The sequence below is a fragment of the Poecilia reticulata genome, chromosome 7, assembly GCF_904066995.2.
Source record: "Poecilia reticulata chromosome 7, P_reticulata-male-v2, whole genome shotgun sequence".
In the NCBI taxonomy this organism is placed as follows: domain Eukaryota; kingdom Metazoa; phylum Chordata; class Actinopteri; order Cyprinodontiformes; family Poeciliidae; genus Poecilia; species Poecilia reticulata.
In genome coordinates this window covers 1,313,386-1,326,555 of record NC_088836.1, presented here as the reverse complement: position 1 = coordinate 1,326,555, position 13,170 = coordinate 1,313,386, and the positions used below count along the sequence as shown (strand labels likewise).

Here is a 13,170-nt window from a genome sequence, read left to right as displayed (position 1 = left end):
AAGGAAGGTTGTCTTTGTCGGAATCGAGAAGTGGGACAGTACTCCCAAGGGAAGGGAGGTTCCAGAAGAGCACGTGTATGGGGTCGTGCGAGGCGTGCATGAGGCCCTAGAACATGCAGGCGTACAACCTACACGTGAGGAACTGGTGGAACAAAACCTTTGGACATCCCCTTCAGACCATCCGATGCAGCTGCGGGACTGAGTATGTGGTCCATACGCAGGGCTCCCAGGGCAGCGGATGGAAGGGTAGTTCATCAAGAGCACATTACCCAGGGGTTCAGTCTGCATGGATGTAGGAGACCCCCTGGATAACAGAAAAGAGAGGTGAGGAGTAGCTCTTGGTGCTGATGGACATGGTGTAACAGTGACAGCTGTAGAAGAGCAGGTCTTCCCTTGCAGAGGAACTCCATTCACGGCACGGAAAGCAGGGAGGAGAAGGCACTTCTCCTTTTTGCCCAGAGAGGGAAAGGTCATTGAAAACAGGGCAGAAAGTTTGGATTAAAGCTCAAGATCGGCTGACAGCCACGGTGATCAAGCTGAAGTTCAACAGAATGGATTTTGTGAAGCAAGTACTGCACTGTAAAACAGTACTACTTATGAAGAAAGGGGTCCACGAGGTCAGTGCTCAAGCCAGTTCTTAGCTACAGCGAACCAGAACATTGCAAGAATCAAGCACCATGTCATCCTGTGTTAGACTGGCCACTATTAGCACTTTGAAATGCCTTGCTGCTGAAATGTGCTATACAAATAAAATTTGATTGATTGATTGATATTACAGGATGATTGCCATTCAAAGAACAACTTCAAGGCTTAGGACTGGGAGGGCCCTGAAGAAATTGGATTATGCTAAAGAAAAACTCCTGTCACAAATGGATGGATTAAACTGGAAAAAGGACTGAAGTCGTGAGGAAGGAGTGGCGACATAGACCACCACCAAGATCAATCCTGCAACAAAGTGTTGAAGTCACACCTAACACTTTGAAGCAACCTGTGGACTACACGGAGTGCATCTAAAAGAATAACTGTTTTGTTTGTTTTTCTTCCTCATCAAACTTCAACCTGGAAAGGGTCAACACTTCCCTCCCAGGCCCTGGCAACTGTTTCATCCTGATGTTCAGAACACCTATCCTGGATATTCAGCGCTGTAAGTTTTGATGAGGAGGCCAAAACGCTGCAGTTTTAAAATTGGACATTTCCTGTTGCCTCCGACAACTCCAGTACCCCTTTAACGACCCCAGCGGCGGAAAAGGATTATGATTATGGATAAAGCGTCATGCTGCTTATGCATTTTGCTTTGCTCTGCTAAACTTTTTTTTTTTTTTTTTTTTTTGAGGCTTTTTGCGTCAGCCCATCAACCTGTCCCTAAGGAATCTTCCACATCCTGAAGAACCGACAGTTCATCCAGCGGAGGATTTTTTTGTCACTGTTAAAGGATCAGAGCGACCTGGGTTCTCTTCGACATTCGTCACTTCCTGAGAGACATCAAAACTCCAAGGAGGGGGTGTCAAAGAGCAGTGGAGTTTTGAAGACTGCTGAGCCCTTGGTGACAACTGAGGATCTGAATCTTCACATCCCAGATTGCTGGGCCTTGGTGACGATGGAGGTTCTTCACATCCCAGACGGCCATCTTCTCTTTCAAGGGGATGAGGACGCAGACCTGCAGGAGGGTGTTGGGTTCCCAGCATGTGAAAGGTCTGACCTCGAGGAGGGGGTGTCAAGAAAAGTGGAGCTCATCCCACTTCCCCATGCTGGAGATTTAGTTTAATAATAACAATGAATAAAGTTACCTTTACAATTGAGTACACAGGTGACACAAGACCCAACAGTAGAGTAGGACAGTAATAAAATTAATCTGGTTGTGTGTATTGCTATTGTGTCCTGCAAACTTTGCTTTAATTCTACTTTTTAATCATAAAAAATCATAGTCAGGCAGAAAGAGAGTCATGAAACAGGAAGAGCAGGTTTCCTGAAGAAAGGGGAAGTTTCCAGCCTGCATCAGTATAAAAATAGTTCTGACCATTCCTTATTTTAAAGCATTAAAGGTTTAAAGAATAAAATCTAAACATGTTGAGTAATTGGATAAAACCCAGAGTGAAATACTTAAATTAATAATAATAATTGGGCAAAAATTAATATTGGTTTAACCAGTGGTTGATGTTGGTTTGATTATAAGAATATTTAAACTTACTCTTACACTTGTGGAAGTACTTACAGATGAAACAAGTAATGGTATCAAATAATTAAGAGTAATTGATTATTATTGTTTTCTTTTCAGAAATGTCTCACATTATGATTATAATAAGAGTTACTAATAGGTTATTATAACATAAATGAATGTTAAACCAGAGAAACTAAAAGGTTATAAATGTGATTTTGACATTGAAATTGAAATGGTGTAAAATGTGTAACTGTAATTAAAGGTCACTGATGTTGTGTTGAAAGTAGATAGTAGGTGAAAGGTCAGGGGGAAAGAGGAACTGATAGGAGAGCAGAGGTAACCAAGGCCTTATTGCTAAACTTTAACTTTCCTAAGAAAAGGTTGGGCAGGCAACAGACGTAGGAGGACTGTTGAGCAATTCGGGGATCATTGAAACAGACATCAGGTCTTGAGGTCTCCAAGGTGATGGATATGAGATCATCTGTCCAAGCAGTCAGCCAATGAGAGGCACAGCAACAAAGCTAGCCAATGCAAATGCAACAAAAGGTGGATAAACCCTTTATAAGGTGGGTACAAAAGAGGAATCGTTGGTTGGATCCTTCAGGCAGCTTCGAGCCAAGACGGAGATGGACAAAGAACTCTGCAGCTGAAGAAGAGCCGGGGCCACAGAGCCGAAGACTGTTCTGCACATGGGGACCAACCCGTTAGCCCCGCAACATGTGGCTTCAAATCGCACTTCTCTCAACAGCTGGGTTTAGACCCCAAAGACAAAGACCAAGGCAAAGATGAAGATAAAGGCAAAGAACAAAGGCAAAGAGGAAGGTTCCGTGGTCAGAGGAAAAAGGAGCTACAGAGCTGCAAGACAAGAAGCTGAGGACTGCTTCACGCATGAGGAAGTCACTTGAGGCCCGAGACCTGCCGCTCTAAGTCAGTATTCTTCCTGTACTGGGAGCCTCCTGCTGCTGCAACACCTTCTTTATCATCAGGCCAGTTCTGGGGTTCAAGATGCCAAAATCCGTCCGTCTCTCTCAAAGTTTCCCTCTTTTAGTTCTCAGTGTCAGCATTAGGGAAAGATAGGTTAGATTATTGATTTTACTTATTTGATTATTTCCGCTACTGAATTAAGCTGTACTGACTCTTGTAAAATTGCCTTACTCATAAAATAATTAGCATTAAGAAAATCTAAAAGAGGTTGTGGACATTCAATTAATGAGTCACCTTAAAGTTCTTTGATGGTTGTAAAATAGCTATGAAGTTTGATTCTGGGAGGGAAAAGTGGAAAATGTTTTATAGGTTGCTTTTAGCCAAAACTAAAACACCCTTGGGACTCGCACGAGTCACTAAAACCAACCTGGTTCAGTAACAAGGGCAAGTTGTAAAAAAGAGAAAGAGCAACCGTTAACAGGTGTGCTCTGTGAAACTACTGGATTGCAGGCTGCTCAATCTGGTTAATTTACAGGGTGAAGAAGGGTGGGACAGATGTCCAGATGGATGGAGGTCGTTAGAAACCAGGCTAGTCTTTCTCGATGCCAGCTTAAACAGAGTTTACTCAGTTCTGACCAGGGTAAATCCCATCAGATTTAGAAAACTCAATTCACCCGTTAGATGGAGAGCTGGCTGCAACATCTCCCTCCTCTCAGAAGAGGAAGTAGAAAGAGAGAGAAGGGGGGGTAGGTGTTGCGCAACAACACCATTTGTAATTCAGAAAGCATTTAGGGATAAACTTAAGTCATGGCCAAAGATTGCACCAAATGGTCCACTGTCTCTCAGAGATTTTGCAGACTTTTTGAAAAGTTGTGAAGAGGCTATGCCTCAAGTAAAAGGACTGTCCATCTTAAATGATTGTGAAGAAAATCATAAGATGTTGAAGAAGTTACCAGACTGGGTTGTATGTAAATGGAATAGAGTTGTTGTTGAAGTACTTGATGCATGTGGGGAACATCCATCTTTTGAATGTTTTTCTAGATTCATATAAAAGGAAGCACGCATAGCATGTAATCCTATTGCTTCTCCATTTTTGTTAAAGTCTAGAACTTCTTCAAATGATCTTTCCAGGGAAGCAAAGGCTCTTAGTACCAGTATGTAGTTCAAGAAACAAGAAACTGTTCATGTTCTGAAATCTCAACTGCCTTTTTTGGTTTGTACAGACATGTCGCACAGTGTTGCTAAATGCCCTAAATTTGCAGTTAAATCAATGGAAGACAAAAGGTCATTTATACATCAGAACCATCTTTGTTTTGAATGCTTGAGAAAGGGCCATTTATTGAAAGATTGTAAAACGCGCCATGTTTGTGGAGAGTGTAGACATCATCCTACTTGTTTGCACCAGGAGAGGAGTGAGATCTCAGGATGCTGCTCAGCAGGGTTCCATCTCTCCAGAAGAAACGCCTCAGGTTTCTCGCAGTGTTTTGTCTCATGCACTCACCCGAAAAATTTCTGCAACATCAAGTATTGTTCCAGTTTTTTGTCCTCTGTGAAGGATCCTGGGAAGGAAATACTTACTTATGCACTCCTTGAAACTCAGAGTGACTCCTCATTTGTTTTATAAGATCTTGTGAAAAACTTGACTGTTGAAACAAAACCAGTACAGCTAAAACTTAGTACCATGGTTTCTGTTGATACACCTGTTTCAAGTCAAATTGTGTCTGACTTGCAGGTTCGGAGTTTTTCTCTGAGAATTGTATATGGTGGCGGCAAGCATACACACATGACTTCATTCCTGTTGATACATCTTGCATACCAAGTAGAAGTACAGCATTACAGTGGCCTCACCTTAAACATCTGGCTGGCAAAATGCCTGCTTTACAAGCCTGTGAAGTAGGTTTACTCATTGGGTTTGACTGTCCTTCTGCTTTGGCTCTGTTACGGCCCTGGGCCTTGTGGGCCTGGGTTGCAGGTCTTATCTGTCTTTGGGCTCCTCCCCTTTACAGGTGCTGCTGATTTGTTCATTTGGAGCGCAAAGTACTTGAACCTGACTGTCTCTGTCTTCTGGGTTGCCTTCAGCATCCACTCTGCTGCTTGACGCTTGTGATGTTTGGTTGCCAGGCCTCAGCTCCCCTCCTTTTGAGTTTGTCTTTGTTTTGGCACCTCAACACTTCCATATGCACTCATACAACACATCCAAGCCTTTGCATTACACCACTGATACTGATATCCACAATCCATTGTCGTTTTTGTTAATAAATATTCATTTGTATGCACTTTAACCACGGCATGGTCTTTCGTTTTTGTTATGACCTTGAGCCAGTCGTAACAGGCTCCCTTGGAAGTTGGTGGTGGGGAAAATGACCCTTTTGCTCAGAAAACTGCTCTTGGTTGGAGTATTATTGGGGCAGCTAATCCACATTTAGATCTGCAAGGTAACCAAAGATTTGTACAATGAGTGATGGTGAAAGAAATGCCAGCTCCATTTACTTCTCATCTTTTAAAAGCTCTAGAGTTGGATTTCAATGAAAAGGGCCCAGAAGGAAAATGCATTTCTCAAGATGACATTCAGTTTATACAACTTCTGAGTGAAAATATTATACAGAAAGATGATGGTAATTTGGAGATGCCCCTTCCATTTAAAACACCCTACCTTTCTGTGTTGCCAAACAATAAGAGGCTGGCTACAGTTCGTTTACAACATCTGAAGAGAAGATTAAAGAGAAATAATCAGTTCTACAATCATTACAAAACATTTATGGAGTCTATCATTAGCTGTGGTGATGCTGAACTAGCTCCTGAGGCAAATGCCAATGATTGTGAGTGGTACTTACCTCATCATGGGGTGTATCATTCAAAGAAAGCAGATAAGTTAAGAGTGGTGTTTGACTGCTCAGCTAAATTTCGTGGTACTTCTTTGAATGATACCTTGTTGACTGGTCCAGATTTGATAAACTCTTTAATTGGAATCCTTCTGCGTTTCAGAAAAGAAGCTGTTGCCATTATTTGTGACATTGAAAGGATGTTCCACCAGTTTTATGTTGCATCAAAGCATCGTTGTTACCTCAGGTTCCTATGGTGGGAGCAAGGAGATTTGGAGAGCGAGCCTAAAGAATATCAAATGAAGGGTTCACCTTTTTGGTGCTGCCTCCTCTCCAGGCTGTGCTAATTTTGGTCTGAAATATTTGGCACAACAGCAGAAGTCAAAGTTTCCAGCTGCAGCAGCATTTATGGAGAATAATTTTTATGTTGATGATGGGTTAATAAGTGTCCCTACAGCTAATGATGCCACCAAACTAATAACTGAAGCATAGAAACTGTGCAAAGAAGGTGGTTTGAGACTCCGCAAATTTAATTCCAATAGATCTGAAGCCCTAGGTTGTGTGAATCCATCTGAGAGAGCCACAAGTGTGGTTTCTGCTGATCTCAAGCCTGACTTGGCGCTTACTGAACATACGATGGCATGCGATGGCATGTCAAAACTGATTGTTTGGGTTTTCACATTGATCTGAGGGACAAACCTGATACACGCCGTGGTATTTTGTCAGTAATAGCCTCTCTGTATGATCCACTGGGATTTCTTTTCCCATTCATTATGAATGGAAAATGCATTTTACAAGATCTGTGCCGCAGAAGTATTGGGTGGGATGACTCTCTGCCTGAAGACTTGCATACGGTGGGAGAAGTGGAAGTTCAGCCTTCAGGATGTGGAAAGATTAATGATACAAAGATGTTATCATCCACAAGGATTTGGAAACATTGTTAAAACAGAACTACACCACTTTTCAGATGCTAGCAGCTTAGCATATGGTGCATGCTCCTATCGCAGATATGAGAATGACAAAGGTGAAATCCATGGTGTTTTGATCATGGCTAAAGCCAGAGTGGCTCCTTTGAAGATTATAACCCTTTCTCGTTTCAGGCTTTCAGCTGCAGTGGTTGCTGCTAGGTTGAGTGTGCTGTTAAAATCAGAGCTTGATATGAAGATAGATGCAGTTTTCTGGACATATTCACAACCAGTGTCATATATTAATAATGAAGCACGACGGTTTCATGTATTTGTGGCAAATCAGGTCCAGATAATCAGAGAGAACACAAATCCAAATCAATGGGATCATGTTGACGCCACTGAAAATCCAGCAGATCATGCGTCAAAAGGGCTGTGTGCCTCTGAGATTTTAACAACTAACTGGCTAACGGGTCCTGAATTTTTGTGGAAAAGGGAGATAAAAAGGGAATTTAAATCTTGCCCTAATCTGTTAGTTGGTGACCCAGAGGTTAAAACTGTTCAGACATTTGTGACAACAACAGATGAGACTGCAGATTTTCTGGAACGTTTCACTAGATTTTATTCCTGGTCAACACTGATTAAAGTAATAGCCAGAATCAAAAGACTTGGACACAGAAACAAATGTTATTCAAATGTGGTAAGTGTTGAAGAACGTGAGGATGCTGTGAAATCAGTGGTGAAACTTGTACAAGAACAAGCCTTTGGCTCAGAGATGAAGCTGTTAAAAAGAGGACAGATTCTTCCACATTCCAGCCCTCTGTTCCACATTTAAATCCATTTGTAGAAGATGATCTTCTACATGGTCTTGAGATGACTGAGATGGGTGTGGTAACTGATGATCCGCATCAAAGAAAATAAACCTTGAAAATCACCCGTCGAGACCGCGCAAATTAATTCAAGTGCTGGGGAGCTGCTACACTGGTGGTGAGTTGACTCAGGTGACGGGGGAGGAAGCCGGTCAGACCTGGCAGGCCAAAACGTGTTGTGAGGGTCTGCTGGGAACGTCTGGCAGAGTCCCCTGTGAGACGGAGCTTTAACACCCATCTACGGCAGAACTTCGAAAACGTTCCGGGGAAGGTGGGAGACATTGAGTCTGAGTGGACCATGTTCCGTGCCTTCATTGCCGAGGTGGCTTATCGGAACTGCAAGCTATCGGCGTTGCAAGGTAGTCGGTGCCTGTCGCGGCGGCAACCCTTGAACCCGTTGGTAAGGGATGCTATCAGGCTGAAGAAGGAGTCCTATCGGGCCTTTTTGGCCTGTGGGACTCCAGAAGCAGCTGATGGGTACCGGCAGGTGAAGCGGCATGCGGCTCGGGTGGTCGCTGAGGCAAAAACTCGGACTTGTGAGGAGTTTGGAGAGACCATGGAGAAAGACTCCCGTACGGCTTCGAGGCGATTCTGGTCCACCATCCGGCGTCTCAGGAGAGGGAAGCAGTGCAGCACCAACACTGTTTATAGTGGGGATGGTCTGCTGCTGACCTCGACTCGGGACGTTGTGGGCCAGTGGGCGGAATACTTTGAAGACCTCCTCAATCCCACCAACATGCCTTCTGTTGAGGAAGCTGAGCCTGGGGACTCTGGGTTGGGCTCTCCAATCTCTGGGGACGAGGTCGCCGAGGTGGTCAAAAAGCTCCTCGGTGGAGAGGAGGGTCCGTCGGATAGTCGAACCTCGGATTCAGGAAGAGCAGTGTGGTTTTCGTCCTGGAACACTGGACCGGCTCTACACCCCCGGCATGGTCCTGGAGGGTGCATGGGAGTTCGCCCAACCAGTCTACATGTGTTTTGTGGACTTGGAGAAGGCGTTCAACCGTGTCCCTAGGGGGGCCTTCTGGGGGCTCTCCGGGAGTATGGGGTACCGGACCCTTTGATATGGGCTGTCAGGTCTCTGTATGACCGGCACGGGTGCTGCCAGGAATCTTGGGCCCCCTGACAAAAAATTTGTTTGGGCCCCCCTGCACAGCTGCTGTTACAATTTTTTAAGTCTATTTGACCCATAAAAAGCATCACAATTTTAAAGGCCTGCATCTGCCTTGCTTTCTTTGGTTCAATACTAATAATTAGCACAATATTTACTGCTCATGAATTTAACATTCAACAGTCCACATCCAGTATGCAAGTAGGTTGCTTAATTTTTTTTCTATTAGTTTTAGATTACCAAAATCTCTCCCCATAAGCAACACTCAAAAGCAACATGCAACTACACATAAAGCAATCCAGACTTGTAAAAAATTCTATGTAGTTGCATTTTATTCAAGCTGCAGTACATAACTTTAATAAAAAATATGTTTTCTCCATATTTGTTAAAACTGTCACGATGTCGTAGCAGTTTATGAGACAAATGATCTGTGAAAACAATTTCCTCCATCTCCTTCCTGAATTACTATTACTGGTTAAAGTAATGCACCAATCTGATCAAAACCAATCAGAATTAGTACGAAACAACTTATTACAAGAAACTGTTTATCTGCCGTCATTGGTAGCTATGCTAATTAAACTGAGCATTCACACTTTGAATCTGCACAGCTCTGTGCTATGCTAGCTGCTTAATTCATTAAATGCTAGTGAAATGGAGGTAATCAGTAGTTTGTAGCTAAGCTAACTATGCTAAATGGTTGATAATCTCACACAGTCTACCCACCTCTCTTGGAGAAAAACAGGGTTATAAATTAACACTCTTGTCTTTTTCTTTCTCTCCCTCTCTCTTTTTTTTTTGGAAAACCGGATTTTATAACTTATCTTAGCAGCATAGTAACTGCCACAATCATTGTATCTTCCACTGACTGCAGCTGAACAGCATCACACTGAAGCGCTCCAAGCAGGAACAAACCATTTAACGCAGATAGTGGGGTTCAGGGCAAATGTGTGTTTTTTGATCTGGGAATGGGAACATAAAATTTTTACTGCTAAAAACAGTCTTTGAAAATCCAGTATGATTAATTATGTAATTGACAGGGCCCAGAATTTTTTTATTTTATTTTATTTTTATTTCTATGAACAAAAAATAAATAATTAAATTGTGGTCTTCCCCCTGTTGGTCAGTGCCCCTAGAAGTGTCATCACTTTTCCCCCCTATACTGCGCCCCTGATGACAGGTGTCAGAGTCTGGTCCGCATTGCCGACAGTAAGTCGGGCTCGTTTCCGGTGAGAGTTGGACTCCGCCAAGGCTGCCCTTTGTCACTGATTCTGTTCATTACTTTCATGGACAGAATTTCCAGGTGCAGCCGAGGTGTTGAGGGGATCCTTTTTGGTGGCCTTTGGATCACATCTCTGCTTTTTGCGGATGATGTGGTCCTGTTGGCTTCATCAAGTCGTGATCTGCAGCTCTCACTGGAGCGGTTCGCAGCCAAGTGTGAAGCAGCCGAGATGAGGCTCAGTGCCTCCAAATCTGAGGCCATGGTCTTGAGTCGGAAAAGGGTAGAGTGCATTCTCCGGGTCAGGGGGGTCGTCCTGCCTCAAGTGGAGGAGTTTAAGTATCTTGGGATCTTGTTCACGAATGAGGGACAAAGGGAGCGGGAGATCAACAGGCGGATTGGGGCAGCGTCTGCCGTGAAGCGGGCGCTGTTCCGGTCCGTCATGGTGAAGAGAGAGCTGAGCCAAAAAGCGAAGCTCTCGACTTACCGGTAGATCTACGTTCCCACCCTCATCTATGGTCATGAGCTTTGGGGCATGCCCGAAAGAATGAATACAGTAAGGCTCTCCCTTAGAGATAGGGTGAGAAGCTCGGTCATCCGGGAGGGACTCAGAGTAGAGCTGCTGCTCCTCCACGTCGAGAGGAGCCAGTTGAGGTGGCTCTGGCATCTGGTCAGGATGCCTCCTGGACACCTCCCTGGTGAGGTGTTCCGGGCACATCCCACCGGGAGGAGGCCTCGGGGAAGACCCAGGACACGCTGGAGGGACTATGTCTCTCGGCTGGTCTGGGAACACCTTGGGTTCCCCCGGAGGAGCTGGAAGAAGTGGCTGGGGAGAGGGAAGTCTGGGCCTCCCTTCTGAAGCTGCTGCCCCCGCGACCCGACCCCGGATAAGCGGCAGAGAGAGAATGAATGAATGAATGAATGAATGAATGAATGAATGAATGAATGAATGAATGAATGAATGAATGGTTTGCTGCCATGATTTTAACACTTGCGTAGCTCTGCACAGCAGCAGCAGGTCTCCTTCACCGCCGCACAGGTGTAAACCCAGCGCGAGTGTCTTAGCGCTTATGTTGCGCTTAAAGGCGGCTCGGAAAAACAGGATACCACATGTTAACAACGGATTAAACAGTTAACTAATGATAAAAATGACAAAGGACACAGATATGGGAAGTGTGGAAGCCCCTACTGTATCAAATTGACAGAGGAATAACAGAGAGTTGGCAGTGCTAAGGTAAAAACCCAGCGCATACAGCGTTCATGTTTTTCTTTTTTCATCCAGACGGCTTGCCGCGCCCCCTAGGGGGCGCGCCCCCACAGTTTGGGAACCTTTGGCCTAAAGTAACCCAACATATTTTATCTGTGATTCTACTGCTTTCATTTTTAGACTATTTGAGCAAGCAGTGCATCTTCTCCTGTTTCTAGCTTTTGTTTAGCATCTTCTAGCTAACAAAAGCTGCCAGTGAGAAAAGGTCAAATCATCTGGGATGTGTGATTGATAGGAGCGGAGCAGGGTGTGCATGCACTGTGCTTGTTACAGAATGATTAACTTCTGCACCCTGCTTACTTTCTTCATTTCTTCAACAGGTTAAGCTAGCTACTCCTCTATTTACACTATAATCAGCAGGTTAACACAACTTTATCTTGTGAGTTCTGGTTTGATTTTCTCTTGAATGTATTGCACGTTTATTAAAAGCGCCTCAAAAGCCCGAGCCCGACAATCAAGCTAATATTCTGGCCCGATTCGGCCCACATTCTGGGTCAGGCTCAGCCCATAGATCTAGGATTGGTTGGACTCCCCTAGCATAACCCAACTGTATGTTATGGCTGTGTGTAACAGTCAGACTTACAGTTGAGCTCTTGCTGGTGGTTTTCGTGACCACCGCATGCCGCTGTTTGCGGCTGTGTGGTGGTGTAGTGTTGGCAACGGAGGGGGGCGGAGACATACTCAATCTGTTCACTGGGGTGGGCGGGGCACTGTCCGCCCGGGGTCGTGATATACCTGTGAATAAGAAATCAGTGTCACCATGGAGGCAAAACCTGTTCACTCTCTAATCAGCATTCCAGGCAAATGATGAGAAAAGAGAAAATGATTTGGGGTAAGAGACTTAATCAAAGCCCATCTTCATTGGTAGACATGCGTTAGAATGGTTAGATGTGAATCACCAAGATTGGAAATGCACTGATAATGATTGACACTTTAAGACCGGAGTAGTCCCCTGTTGATGATCTGGTAGTTTAGTCTATCTGTGAGATACCGTTTGCTTAGCAGCAAAACCTACAGTTCTTAAAGTTCCAGTGTGCAACGTTAATGCCAATCTAGGTGCAAAGATGCAATATATATTATATAAACGAACATGCAGGTCAATATTTTGCTTTAAAATAAAATAATCAAATCACTCTTTTGTACTAGAGAAGCCCAGAAATCTCTAAGCTCCAGAGCAACTATACAACATTTTGGTGGTCATTTTATTCATTTATTTTGATTGCTACATCCTACACACTGGACCTTTAACACGATCACCGCAAAAAACAAACCACATGTCCATCATGTCTCATTAAATGATGCATCAGCTGATGAGTGTACCATGAGAGAGTGGCAGGGGACAAAAAGAGAACGCCCTCTCGCGTACGTCTCTCTTTTCAACAGAGACACCTACAGTGTGAAGAGAAAAGTACATGCTGACATGTTTCTCCTGAAATGTGGCTGACATTGTTTAGAACCCTCCATCTTCCTCTCACCGAGAGGTCGTGACAAAATCAAAAAAAGGAAGGGACAAAAAAATTTAATGTTCAGATTTACTTTCATGATCAAAATAGAGTCAATGTTTTGGTCTGTTTGTTGTTTCCATGCTTAGCTTCCCATAAAACCACTTTTGTTCAATGTAATGTAGTGTTTGCCAGTGTTGTAGTCAAGACCACCTAACCCAAGACCAAGACAAGACAAAGACCAGAGTGTATCGAGACCGAGACGAGACCAAGACTTTTAGGGTCCGAGACCAAGTCAAGACCAAGACCAGCTCTACATGACACGATAAAATGTGGAATATGATCAAAATTGCTTCTCAAATTGATCTGAAAGATCCACATTCCCATAAAAACACTCGTTGTTCTGCTTTGCCATCCCTAAAAAGATAACGCCCTGGGTGCTTGCCCATATTGCTCATG

The 13,170-nt window shown here is 44.0% G+C and overlaps 1 protein-coding gene across 5 annotated transcripts in view; it reads right to left on the bottom strand.

Moving 5' to 3' along the window:
* LOC103467108 (Ral GTPase activating protein non-catalytic subunit beta) overlaps positions 1-13,170 on the bottom strand; it is a 49,011-nt gene that overhangs the window by 26,997 nt on the left and 8,844 nt on the right. For 4 of the 5 annotated variants that reach the window (XM_081608561.1, XM_081608562.1, XM_081608563.1 and 1 more), the window contains exons 8-9: positions 12,590-12,658; positions 11,853-12,004 (exon numbers count right to left, since the gene is read on the bottom strand). In XM_081608561.1, the coding sequence (XP_081464687.1) occupies positions 11,853-12,004; positions 12,590-12,658 (221 nt within the window). The remainder of the gene's footprint in view (positions 1-11,852; positions 12,005-12,589; positions 12,659-13,170) is intronic. The other variant, XM_008413186.3, reaches the window with a different exon arrangement.